Here is a 14,269-nt window from a genome sequence, read left to right as displayed (position 1 = left end):
CTCTATAACTCTTACCCAAGTTCTTCAAGACAAGAGTGTTCTCTCACAAACAGCTGTGCAACTCTCAATACCTTGAATAGTTTTGTACAAGTGCAGCTAGCAGAAATATGTAGGCTCATTTATGTTGGCAAACACAGAAAGTTTTACTGTGGTAGCTGGGCAGACTTTAATAGCAGATCCCAAGCAGTTAAAAGCATGCAAGGAGCAGATCTGTTGAGCAAGTGAACACATCTTTTATTCTGTTGCTATATAAAGATGCATTTTCAAGTGCACCCTAAGTGACAACTTTAAGTTCTGAAGCTCTGAGAACTTTTTTTTTTTTCTTTCTGACCTGTCTTCCTAGGTCTTGCAGAAATGCACCCTAAAGAGCACCACAGGCTATTACCACCGTGACTGTCAAGCTGTTTTTGCTAGCTGCTGATTGCTGCACCTGATACTTTTAAAATTAGCTCCAGCAGGGTTTCCCCATATGTGGTGACAGAGGGTTGCTTATTGCTTCCTGGATCAAAATATTTTCTAGATCATAGTGCAGAGAAAGCTGTGAATTGTCATGCAAGGTAAAATTGCTACTTTCTGGTGCAATTCTTCTTTATGTTAGCCTATAAGAGTTTTTAGGAAGTAGTGAGTGAGATAGTTGTTTCAGACAGTTATGCCTGCAGGGCTAAACAGTGTGTAAAGGTACTACAGAATGAAGGTGAGAGTAACTTATGCTTGTATTATGTTACCTCTCAGAAAGGAAAAGCTATAGTCCTGGCTTCAAGTTCTCTACTTTTGATCATTGCAGAGGGTTGTGGAGGCTAGTCTAATTTAAGCTTATGTTGAAAGAAATCTTGAATAAACAGTTAGATGGGAGTGCTTTGATCAGGACTTAGGTAGTAGTAAGACTGCTGTATCCAGTGAGAGCTCATGAAGTGAAAAAGAGCATAAACAGAAATTGGGAATGTCTTAATTCCTATTGATGCTTTCTTTTCTCTTGGGAAAGTGTGTTATCTTTATTCAGGAAACTTGGTTCAGTCACCAGTCTGGAAATCCATTAGCGGCCCATTTCCATGGGTATGGAGTAAACAGGAAAACTATTTTAGTGCCCATGCATTATGTAAAAGCACACCTATCTGAGGAGAGGAATGTTCCTGAGAAAAGTGTTGCTATTCGATGCAGACAAGAGCAATCTCTATTCTGTGTGGGAGGGTAGAAGGGATTTCTCACTTGCCTGCAGCAGTTTTAGTTCTCTAGCATCTCTAGTAATTGATACTTTCTTCTGCAAATTTTACCATTGATATTTCTTTGAATATTAATAGCAAGGCTTATAAATGATGCGTAAACTGCTTTACTGTAACTCCAAAGCCCAAGTTTTGGACTTTGAAGTCTAAAATCTGTATATGAGTTTTAAAAGATGACATAAAAATAGGTTAGATGCATCTTTAACACATAGTCCTCATCTGGTGCCAATATAGTCATCAAACATAGGTTCTTATAAAATCTTGCACAGGAACATTTCTGATTAGGATATGCTGTTGACAATGAACTTTTTTCTTGATGTTCTGCTTTTCTAATTTCTTAGTTATTGAGATGAGTAGAAGAGAATTTCAGAGATTAGTTGCTCACCTTATGTGGCTTATAGCTTCTCTGCTGGTGGGGGAAAAACTGTGCATTTCACATCTCCTCTTGGGTAAAACTCTTGTGAAACATACTAAAAGATATCTAGAGAAGTTTTATTTATTGTGGTGACCCTGAGGCCCTCAAATGTAGTGTTTCTACTTAAAAAGAAAAAGGAATGTGTCCTTATTTATTTACTTACGTTTGTTATTGGAAAGTGTTGTTTTGGTTTTCTGGCAGATTACTTACTGAAATGGTTTGAAGCAAACTAACAAACTCATACCGAGTATTTTTCTTAAGAGGCACTGTGAGTAGGAAAGTTTGGTTGACAGTTAATGTTTGCCAAATTCTTCATCTAACTGTCAGACCAAAAACTATTTATAGCAGCTGCTTGTTCTAATTCTTTTAACTTAAATTCATCTAAGAAATCTGAGATGAGATTGGGAGAGTGGTATACAGTCTCAGGAAAGCATCAGTTGAAAAGTAAGGGTCAGGAAAAATCTGGGAATTGTCAGATGAGAAAGTCCATTTTCAATCTCTCCTTACTTCTGTGATTACCTTGACAGGTAATCTCCTAGCTCTTCTAGGTGCAGAAGTGCAGTTTGAAGTGGATTTCTGTTTGTTTATTTTAGCTTATCAAAGAGCCTTTCTAAGGGAGCATTTGTAAATTTGGCAGATGTACAGGGCTGTAGTTCCTGCTTCAGTGTTGTAGCGCCAAGCAATAAATTATTCTGTCATCTTTAAACAAGGAAAACTTTATGCTTATGTTATTTCAAAACACTGTTGCTCTTTTGCAACTGTGTAGTGTTCCAGTGACTGCTGCTGTTTATCCAAACCTTGCTTTCTAGATTTTGCAGGAACAAATTCCATTCTTGAGTGGTCTTCTGGTTTCACATAGGAACTATTTCCTATGGATATAAATAAAACCATAATGGAAGATTCAGGGACTGACTGCAAAACCAAGCTAATTATCTAAGATCTACAGTTTTGATTCCTAAACACCACAATACTAGAGGAATCACAAGCTGTGTATTAGGGAAGGATGGGTAGAAGATGAAAGAGGTAGTGATTGATAGATGGTAATGCTAAGATATGAAGAATAAAAGTTATTTCTTACTGATGGAGAGATTCTTTCTAATGCATGCTGTCATTCACACTTCTGGTCAGAAAGGCACCTTACATGTGAATATAGTACTTCTCACAAGAGGGTTCCCATCCTGATACTGCACTCATGCATGCTTTCTTTGAAGTCTAATTTTTAATATTCCTTTTGGTTTTTATTTGCGTTCCTCTTCAGGTAGTTAGATCTTAAATCATAGGGATTACAGTTGTATCAGAATTTCACTGACTGTAACGTGAAGGTCTTTGAGTTGTATTTGTTGTTCAATTCCGTTTTCTACATGCAGAGAGAATGTTCTTTTTTTTTTTTTTCTTTATTTTATTGTGTTCTCCCCCTCATTGGTACTTTCCCATTACTATATTGTTCTTGAAGTGTGGTAGATTTTCCTAAAACACAAAGGTTTTAGCTGACCACTACTATCGATGAGAAATAAATTCCCTTACAGAAACAAACAAGTAATTAGATGTCACCTGTTATATCATGTAGAAAAATATTCTTATCATCACTAATGCAAAGCAAGCATTAACGCTGTAATCACTACTAACCACTGTTACCAATAACTGTGTAATTATTTATTGCTGCTTATCCCATTATAAAAATAGCAGTTTATGTACAAATGAGATAATATAAAATATCACTGTATTTTCAAGAAATATCTCATTACCGTAGAGCCAATCTTATTTTTTTTTGCATTCAGAAGTCTTGTATTTGTTAGGTGGTCCTATTCCTTAAATTGCTTTGCTTCAAGAAATAAGTGTATATCTATCCATAACCTTTTTTCTACCAGTGTTTTGGCAAGAGCAGAACAATTCAGAGTTAAGAGTTGCTTGAACAATGTAAGAAAGGTTAGCTCTCAACAAATACTAATTTTAACTTTATTTTAGAATTTATGAGAGCTAAGCTAGTCCAATTCATTCTTAAGTGAACTTACTATGAAAATACTTACAGGCATTAAACTTTTAAAAACAATTCAAAATATTTATGATTTGTGCAGGAGCATGAGTGCTATTTGGACAGACTTCAGATGTGTAAATCCAAGTCAGGACTACACGGAGCCTGTTTGTTGCTGTACTTCATAGTTGCACAGACATGCCTGACCTAGCTTTAGGCTAACTGGTTAAGTGTTCACCTGGCTGCTTAAGTGAGCTTTGCAGACAGCACTGAGCTCACCACTCCTGCGGCTTGGCATCTCTTGAACTGTTTGACATTTGAAGACAAATTTCACTTGGATGTCATTGCAATGTGATCGTCACAAGGTTGACTGGAATATAAACACATCTGCCTCAAAGACATGGCATTTGGATCAGATGGGGACTACTAGCTAAATATTGGCAAGACCTTAGTTTTGTTTGCAGATATTTTGATTGGCTAGAAAAATCCCCTTCTCAGTTAAAATCAGCGTGTTTGAAAATGGAATGATTGTGATGAGCAGTTAGCTAACCTTAAATAGCACTGTTTAGCAGCCTCACAGTGCAATCATTTGTATGTACTTTCATTGTCTTTCAGGGAAAGTTAGCTACCATATATCAAAAACCAATTGAAAGAACTTTGAGAATGCCGATATATTTGTTGACAACCTTTAATTGCTCTCCAGCATGTGATATACATATGGTTCTATTAGTAATTTTTCTGAGCTCCTGAGACAGTTCTCCAGAACTATTCTGGACTGAAGCCAATATCAAAATGGTCCTAGAGCATGGGCTCCATCTGCAATCTTGCTGTTGATTTTAGTGAGGTATTAACGCTATGGTTTATCAACTAAGACCAAGAGGGCTGGTTCAGTGCAAGAAAAAAGGCTCCATCTGCAGCTCTTGCTACACTGCACAGTGCAGGGCTTAATCAGCCCCTGAATTGAGCATTCAGAACTATATGTAGAATATAGAAAAATAGGCCTCAAAACAACTGATCATGTAATTATTTCTTTATTCTCATACAATTCCATTTATTTTTGAAGGCAAGTACAGGAAGAGTAACTTCTAAGCATAAGTATGATTACTTTTAGACTCAGTTGTTTTCTTAGTACGTTTTGAGTGAAGTAATCCTTAAAATCTTTGCCTCATTACTGTTTGTATTTTGAATTAAAATCCCATCTAAGTGTAATGCTTGCACCTGATGGTTCTTCAACTATGTGTTTATATCCATGAGAGTCTGTGTGCAACAAGAACTGTACTTTTCTTTCTGTTCCAGAATCTGGAGATGTACTTGACATGCAGTTGTACTACAATTTTATTTTTCTGACTGACCAGGAAAACAAAACATCATTCAAGGAAACTTGCATTTTTTTCTTGTTGTAGGAATATAATAGCTTACATGAATTTTTTTTATTATTTTTTTTTTATTTTTTTTTTCTGGGAATTTTTGAGATTAGATGCTGATTTTGTTTGGGATAGGAAGTGGCTGCAGTTTAGTTTTCTTTTGCTCAGAGGTTGGACTTTTACTATATGTAAGACCAAATTCTCTTTAGCATCAATGGGATTTTTTATTTTTATTTTTTTTTCTCACCACAAGGTCAACTTGGCCCAGCATATTCAGGAGGAATAATCATTTCATAATCTATTTATATATTTAACCCTAGTGATTGAACAAAGATGGGTTTTAAGCATTGTGTTCTGGTCCTGACCTTTGTCCCTGATCCTACCAAGATCCAGTTGCATGCTTGTGTGCATCACTGCATCTAGTCTCATTAGTGTTTACCAGAACTTCTTGGTGTTGAACTTCTATCTGGATGCATTCCTAAGTCCTAACAAGATCAGAGCCTTTTATTCAGTGTATGTTATCTTGGTAAAAGAGCGAGCTGCAGTTCCCTGCCATTAGCAGTTCCTATGTAGCAACATTTATTGCTGCATTTTGAGGCGTCTCATTACCAGAAGCTGCTAGACTCCTATTTAGTTATTAACTGGGTACAATTAGAATTGCATTAATCAGTTGTGCTTGTTCAGCTGAGTGGCTGAGTTCAGATTTTCTTTTGCTGAAGGGAAGATCTGAGTTTATAAGCCAGTACTGCAGACAATTTTAAACCATGACCTTAAAACAGGTCCCTAATATCCTGTCAATATGCAGTCCACAACTTGTGCGGTGCTTCATGAATTACAGAGAATGGTTATTATCTGTGATGACTATTTGTGCCCATTTTAAGTTTCTTTAAATTTATTTATTTTTAAAACATTAGATGTAGTCTTCGTGAGGAGGGGAATATATCCCCAAGTCTTAAATGACAAGCCAGTTTCCCCATATATAGTTTTTTTTAGAATCGTGGAGCTTTCTGGATACTTGAAACTACTCAGCATCTCATTGTTAGTCTGAAATTTGAGAATAGAGGCAAAAATTATTCATCTTTATATGTGGAGATTCCCATCTTCAGTTTTGTGTCCAATGGCTTCATAAGCTTTAGACAAAGCAACTGTTCTGTAGGTATTTTGACACTAAAGATGCGAAAAGGAATCTAAATTCTCAAGGCCTAAAGTAAAGAGATCTTGTCCTGACCTACTCGATGTCTTTGAATTAAACTCTGGAAGTCTGAAAACATGGAATGCCTTGTGAAAAACATGAGTTGATTTAAGCAAATGAAATTCAAAGAGCATTAGATGAATGAGTGCAAAGGCAATGTGAGCTGGAGGGAAAGAGTCTAAACTGAAAGGAGGAAAGTTGCTAAGGTTTAGTGAAATGGATTTTATTCAGAGCTAATAAGATGAGAAAATCTAGGAAGATTTTTCTGTTATGGAACAAGCATGCCATACGAGAATATTGAGGAAATGGAAGAAGATGTATGACTGATGTGAAACTAGAAATAGTGCAGTATCTCAAATTTTGAGTTTGAGCCTCTGTGTTTGGCAATTAAAATTTTCTTTAACAAATTGCCACTGAGGTGAATTGTGATCATGATGATGATGTGCTGCGAGCTGTAACTTGTGGCAGTTTTTACTGGGGAGGAAGGAAAGAATGTTGTCTTCATTAAAAATACATAACCTTGCTTCTCAGTAGTTCCTGATTTTAGCTGCAGAATAAACCTTATGATAATTGTGGGAGAAAATGTTTAAGTGATTACTTATGTTTTCTGATAAATAAAAAGAATACTAAATGACTTTTTTTTTCTCCACAGTAAAACCAACAGTTATTGATGTTGACATTTATGTCAACAGCATTGGTCCTGTATCATCAATAAATATGGTAAGTGCCTTGCTAACAAAGGTTTTTATCTGGACTGTTTGTCTTGGCATCAATGCTAGCTTTTGAAAAAGATAATAAATACTACTGGGATAAGTTACATTAATTGCCGATTTAGTTCTGTTTTCAGCTTTTAGCACTGTTTTTTCAGATGACTCTTCTGTATTTCTTCAATACTTCTTCTTTCACGGCCTCTTCTCTCGTGTCATTAGTGATAGGACCAGAGGGAATGGTTTCAAGCTACGGCAGGGGAGATTCAGGCTGGACATGAGGAAGTATTACTTTTCAGAAAGGGTGGTCAGGCACTGGAATGGACTGCCCAGGGAGGTGGTGGAGTCACCGAGCCTGGGGGTGTTCAAGGAAAGGCTGGATGTTGTGTTGAGGGACATGGTTTAGTGGGAGCTATTGGGGGTAGGTGAACGGTTGGACTGGGTGATCTTTTAGGTCTTTTCCAACCTTGGTGATTCTATGATTCTATGATTCTATGATTCAAGGGACAAATCCTCAAGTAATATTGTGCTCTGTGTTGTCTACCATAAAATGCTGGTAGATCTTGATTGGTGAAGTAGTAGTCACAGGGAAAAATAAGTGTAAAAGAAAGCTACTGTCAAGAAAATTCTTGAGTTGCTTTTTCAAGAGTCAGTCAAATATACAGAGCATCACAGTACAGCATTAAAAGAGCCACCATGTGTTATCAGTGTATTGATTTTAAATCCATCACTTCTTCAGTTGTCACTTTCTGTTCACAAAATTATCAACAATATTTAACCTTACACTATAATTTTGAAGGGATTATCCATAGCTGTACTGCATGTGTAGAGACTGGAAAAACTGAAAAGTTTGCTTAATACTGTGATGATGGTTGATCAATTATTGTGGTCTTATTAACTCCAAGACATTCCTAGTTCTGCAGCAACACATTCAGATTTAGAAAGAAGGCTGAATATTTATCTAGCTGTAGGGATGTGAGTTACTGTGAGTCCTCAATGCAATTTCTGCTCAGAATTCAGTGCAGTATGCTTTGTAAACTAGTTTGGTCTTTATTTTGATAGAATTTGGAAATGGAGAATCTGAAAATATGCTTGTTAATGTCTTTATTTATTAGTAAAGCTCTTATACCAACTCATCAAAGCAGTGGCTTAGTGATGTCTGTGTTGATAGCCAAAGACCGGTGGGTAAAATGGTGATAGATGGATCCAATACTTGTGCTGCATGTGCATCTTGTATTTTTGGAAAAAATGTTTCTGAATTTGAAGTTTGACCACTCAGGCTGATTGTTATTGCCTATGTATATAGAAGAATGCAAATTTTTTGCAGCGTATCAAACACTGGCTGAGGAAAGACTCCTCTTGCCTCTGGACATGGGAATTCTGGCAAGTAAAGGCAGAACAAACCATGTGCAAGGAACAACCTGGGCATGCATGCAAAGAGTAAGAAATATATTAGCCATATTTCTTTATGTGAAGCACTAAATGCCAAGCAGTGGCAGTACCTGCTTCATTCTTGAATTGATAAATAGGTAACTATCTTGCTTTTCTCCAGCTGTGTACCAAAGAAAGACTTATGTGAAGAACTATTGTGTTTGTGGCTTCTATTTGCGTGGGTACTCAGTTCAAAAGCAATAGGGACAATGGCGAAGATGCTTACAGTTCCTCTTTTGTTTATTTGAACTACCTTTTACCTAGTATTTTGTGATGCAAGAAATGAATGTGAAATGCTAATTAAAATGGCATTTGATAGGAATTGCTTCAGGTAGGAAGATGGAAAAAGTAATAGAAACAACCAGTTGTTCTTGGAAGATGATTATGATGGTGCAGTCAAAACATGAGTAGATTTTATTGATTGGCACCAAGATGAAAAAATGCAATGAAATGTCAATGAAAGGAATGCAGATTTTATCTTTTTGGTAGTCAGTGTTCTTAATGGGATAGTCAATAACACTTTAATGTTGGAATATTTATTGGTTAAAGCTGAAAAATGTTAGAATAGCTGTAAGGGAAAGAGAGTAAATAGAATAATGATGAATGAAAATAAAAAAAACATTTCATAGTTTTAAGAATTCAAATCTGCTTAAAGCTTGTATTTAAATTGCATGGAAATGTACTGAACTGTAGAAGTGGTCCTAGTTTGTGGACAGTATATGTCACTGGAAATGAACATGAACTAGCTAAGCACTTTTGAACTTCACTTCAAATCTGTTGTCAAATCTGATTATTGATGAAGGAGCTTTATGTTAGGCACATAAATATAGCAAACTTTTGTCCAAAGGCTCAGTTTGTACTCTTTTTCCACAGAGTTTATTGAAACTTACATGAGAGAAATGAGCTTTTGGTCTCAAACTTATCATGAATATGGGAAATTGTGTTCACAAATGTAAAGTTATGGTGCTGAATGATGACTTGTCTCTTCGGTGACAGAACTGCTCTGAGGAGCTGCTCTCATCCTTACTTACCAATTTTAACTGCTTAGCTACAGTATGCTCTGTAATCTATACTGGAGGAGAAAAAAAAAAAAAAGAAAAAATAATCCACATGGTATTTGGAACTAAAAATTCAAGTTTTCATTTATTTTTATCTAAAGCTGTGTTTCATATAACCTGTGAAACAGTGGATCATGGATGCGCAAACAGTTGAACAGAAACAGTAGCTGATAGTTACCTGTATCAGCAGAAGAGGAAGGCAGTGACCATCTTCAGCCTGATTCTTGTCACGTAACTGAACTCTCAAAGGGAGAGGAATTCTATACAGAATTTAGAACAGTATTCTGGGAATTGGGGAAAAAAAACAAAAACAAAAAAAGAAACTATGTATAGACTTCCCTCTATATTTCTCAGCAGGACAGGAACTTTTTGCTTTTCTTCCCTAAATTGTTATTAAAAGTTGAGCTATTTTGTCAGAGTAACTCAGCACGTTGTGGCTGATTGAGCAAAAAAAAAAAAAGAAAAAGAAAAAAGATGATTACATTGGTTTCCATCTCCTCTATTTTGAGAGTGAGATCATCAACATGTACAAGGAGGACTTCCCTGCTGTGTATGTACTTCCAAACTTAGCCCTTGGCTCTATCACTTTTTTGTTAATCTGCTGTACTTCTGAAGGAATCATAGGGCGCTTCTCCAGAGGTCTAACTCTGCAGGTGTATTTTCTTATCAATTTTCATCAGTACTTTTAATCCTGTGGGTGAAACCTAGAAAGTAAAATCATTTTCCTTAAGTGTGTTCATTCAGTGTGTGTTCGATTGAATGTTCAAGTCAGTTTTGTAGAGTAGACCTTTAAAGTTGCCAGTTATTTTGCTGTAATAACAATTAGACTTGGGTATCGATTATTAATATATCACTGTTACTTTAATTGTCAGGAAAAGGATAGTTGATCCCAGACACTCAACTACAGCAATGTCACAGATAAATTGTATCTGAATACTTGTGTCCCTGACATAAAAGAAATCTTAGAGTGAGATCAGAAGTGCCACAAGGGGAATAAATGTTGGGGATCACTTTAAAAAGGCTTGCAATCAAGGTAACGTTCTCTGTGCCAATGATGACATGGTCCACAGGAATATACAGCTGACTCTGCTTTCTGGGGACTCAAAAGAGTATTTGCTGAGGATTTATGCTGTTTCACAAAGGCCTCAACAGTGAGCAATTCTCCAGTTGCTTTAAAAAATAGCTTTTTGGAATCTCAAGTTCACCAGGGGAGAAAGAAAAAGAAAAAGAAAAAAAACCCACCCACACACAAAAAACCAACTGATTGCTGATTGTAGCAAGTTAATACGAGTGCTCTTCTACTAGAAATTCATAGTTTATAGCATCTTTATGATGACAAAAGAAACTGTTTTTCTGAACAGATAGTGGACACTCTTATTTTGCCTGTGGCATGAAAGATTTCTCTGAGATTTTTGAATGTCCATTATAATTTTCAAGGTGGGTTTCTAACAGATAAAAGCCATCCACTGTTTAAATATCCCATTTTGTGTCATTTGTCAAACATTATAATGTTGCTAGAGACACAGATTTGTAGGATACTGTATTCATATCTACTGCAATCATTTACACTTTTTGGTATTTAAAAATACATCTATAAATATAATGAACATACTTCCACTGCTAGTATGGATTTCCTAAATCATGTTTTTAAATTTGAAAATTCATCTGAAATCTTGGTTTTGTTTTTACTCTATGCTTTATATTTTGAAATAAGTGTATGAATTCGAGGTCACTCTATTTTTAAACTTAATATCATTTTATTTAACACAGTATTATTTGACACAATTCAAAATTATGTCCAGGAAGCATATGCTGTTAGATTAGAATTCATGCTCCAGTTCTTGTCAACAATCCAATTTTTGTCAACAACAGGAAGTGTTTTGGAAGTTGTTTCGTAAAACAAGATATTAGCATTGCTCCCTGCAACCTCTTTTTTTTTTTTTTTTTCCTACAGAAGTTGAAACTGTGTGTAAAAGAAAAAGGAGAGAGACCATGTCAGTATACAAAGCGGGAATCGAATGCAAATGATGGGGAAAAGTAGTCCCTCATGAGCAGTTTTGTTGAACAGAAATGTAAACATGCTCAGATTACACAGACTATTCAATCTCAATAGGATGAAAATGTGTGTGTACATACCTGTATTTTGTTTTATGTTTCTAAATGAGTAGCTATGGGAACCTGAAACTGAAGTGCAAACTGGTGGTGAGGGAAGAAACTTGAGTTTTAGCAAATGGAACCTCATTTTAATGCTGCTGTAGAGAAAGAATGTTGAAGAAACAGCATGAGAAACAAACTTAGCAACTGTACTTAGCTGTTGGTAAAACTGTTAATTGCTTATCTGCTGGATATATGCCCATCTCTTTGGTCTCAGGTAATCTGAAAATGTAATTCTTAGAGTTTTTCTTTCCTCTGTTTCATCATTTCATTCTTTTGTGTCTGCCCTCTTACTGTGTCAGATATCTTTATGGATGCTTCCTTCTGTTCAGTGCTGTAAAAAAAAAAAAAAAAAAAAAAAAAAAAAAAAAGGGGGGGGGGGGAGGGGTAGTTTTGTTAAGTGCTGTAGAATAAAGGCAGTCCTTACTCTCTTTTGCCCCCTAATGTGTTGATAGAATTCTTTGAACATCAGAGTTCTTACATGCTCATTTTATTTCTCCACTAGGCATGACAGGTATTTAAAAGAACGTTATTGAAATGGAGACTAGTCTAAAACAATTTCCAGAGCTTATAATGAAGTCTGAATTTCTTGCATATTTTTAGACTCTATTTATAAGAGAATTAAAACTAATTATTGGAGCATCTACAACTATAGAAACTTAACCTGGTGAATCTTTCCAAACTAAAGCAAAGCTAATTTAACCAAAATTTAATCAGTTCTTCACTTCCTTGTGTATCTCCTTCTACATAATGTTATTCTTCTTGCCTCTCAAAGATCATGCTAAATGGTATTTGAGTGCAGACATGATATCCTGGTGTTCATTATTAACCTAGGGTGTCATTTTCTAACTGTATCTCTCTGTCTTGGCTAATCTGTTTGTACAGCACTTGTGTATGGAGAAAATTTCTGTTACTTTAAAAGGTAAGTTTCCTAGCTAGTGAGTTCACATAATCTCTAGAGTAATGGAATGCCTCAAGATGTTTGTATCTCTCCCTGAAGATTTAACAAGCCTGGTTTTTAAAGTAGAACTAAAGTTCTAGTTTAAAGTTTAGTTTTAATAGTTTTGTTCACTTAGGAGAACTACAGTACTAATGGTAAACTTAAGCATTTTGCGAGATTATAATCAGGTTACTATTCTTATTTCTTGAGCATATTCATATACTATCATCAAGCTTGGGGCACTCAAGATAAAAGGATATGAATTACAGAAGACTATAAAGCTGCATGAATTTTTGCTGATAAATCAAAATCACAGACTGATTTTTGTTGATTTAAGCTCAGTCAATGCATGGATATGGAAACAGATCTGGGAGATAGGTACAGTAAACTGAAACAAATCTGCTTATTCCTTACCTTCCATCATGGAGTTTGTGTGAGGCTAATCCAGTCTCAAAAATAATACTTAGGAGGAAGCACACACGTACATATGTGTGTGTGTGTTCTGTATTTTTATCTATCACCTTGTTAGCTTCTACTTTTGGTCTTCTCTAATGCCCTAATTTGTGTATTTAAAAAATACATGCTTGCAAATGAACACTTGGATAAAGGTCTCCGGCTGCCTTTGTTTGAAGTACAATGGGAAGGTCTAGTACAATGTTCATATTCTTGTAATGAAGCCTGTATGCTGTGATGTGTAGCAGTGAATTACTTCTTGTTACGCTTTACTATGTTAGCAGGAAGTTCAATTTGCATATTGGAGGAATGATGGCCTGAGTCTTTGGTAATGACCTGGTCTTCTCTTTGCTGGTCTGTCTTAGCAGATTTGAAGCAGAAACACAAAATACAGATGGATCGGCCTTAGTGTTATCTGAGTGTTATCTTAAAGGCTGTATAACAAATTGATCATCTTCTTGTAATACAAGAGACTGAAGTGTCTCATCTGCTCATAATGCATTTTACTAAAGGAACTGAAGAACAGCTGGACTGAATATCTTTTTCGTAGCTGATAAATGCTGCAATATCTAAAAAGAGCCTCATCTGAGTGTATGAACTAGACTTGGTAAAATGGATTTAAAGAACCTACTTTCCAGACTCCTGCGAGTTCTTACACTTGATTTCTCTCACTTACGTAGTCTGTTTCTTGGGCCTGTTTGTGCTAGGCTTTATATATGTGTACACATGATGACAGTTCCTTTAAAAAGTAGAGGTTACCATCCTTGTCTATTCCATATTTCATAGCTTCCCTTCCTTTACTTCCAGCTTTTGGGAAATAGCTAATTTAGAAACACAATGGCAAAATCGTTGCGAAGGATATTGGATTATTTGAGGCTATTTTGAGAATCTCTTTGCTTAGATGGGTTTAGTTTTTAAGTGGTCGAGCATATAATTTTGTCTAAGAACTCGAGTCTTCCAGGAAGACACCTATGAAAGGGTACTGTTCTGACATCCTGTTTATTGAACTTTTGCCTGCTATTGACATAGTTTGAACCATAGTTTTGAGAATCTGGTCTTTCTTAGTTCTTTCAGTAACAGCTAACAGCAGTTTTCAGTAAAATACCAGTTCAACAAGAAGTGCAAAGTCCTGCACCTGGGGCAATACAACCTGTGATATCAGGACACCAGATGATCTTTAAGGTTCCCCTAACTTAAGGCATTCTATGATTCTATGTCCTGAGACAATGCCACAAGCTCCTCTCACCTGTTAGCTGTCCAGTTTCATGAAGAAACTGTGCTTAAGTTTAGGCACAGACACACTGCTCTCCCTCAATAATAAAATATCACTGCTTGGAAGATCCTGCAGAGAGTAAAGTCTCAA

At 35.9% G+C, this 14,269-nt stretch overlaps 1 protein-coding gene across 3 annotated transcripts in view; it reads left to right on the top strand.

Moving 5' to 3' along the window:
• The window catches only part of GABRG3 (gamma-aminobutyric acid type A receptor subunit gamma3), a 301,129-nt gene that overhangs the window by 10,601 nt on the left and 276,259 nt on the right, over nt 1-14,269 (top strand). For all 3 annotated transcript variants that reach the window (XM_048963988.1, XM_048963997.1, XM_048963979.1), the window contains one exon: nt 6,816-6,883. In XM_048963988.1, coding sequence (XP_048819945.1) covers nt 6,816-6,883 — 68 coding nt within the window. The remainder of the gene's footprint in view (nt 1-6,815; nt 6,884-14,269) is intronic.

Source organism: Lagopus muta, chromosome 1, assembly GCF_023343835.1.
Source record: "Lagopus muta isolate bLagMut1 chromosome 1, bLagMut1 primary, whole genome shotgun sequence".
Lineage (NCBI taxonomy): Eukaryota > Metazoa > Chordata > Aves > Galliformes > Phasianidae > Lagopus > Lagopus muta.
This window is presented reverse-complemented; position numbering and strand designations above follow the sequence as displayed.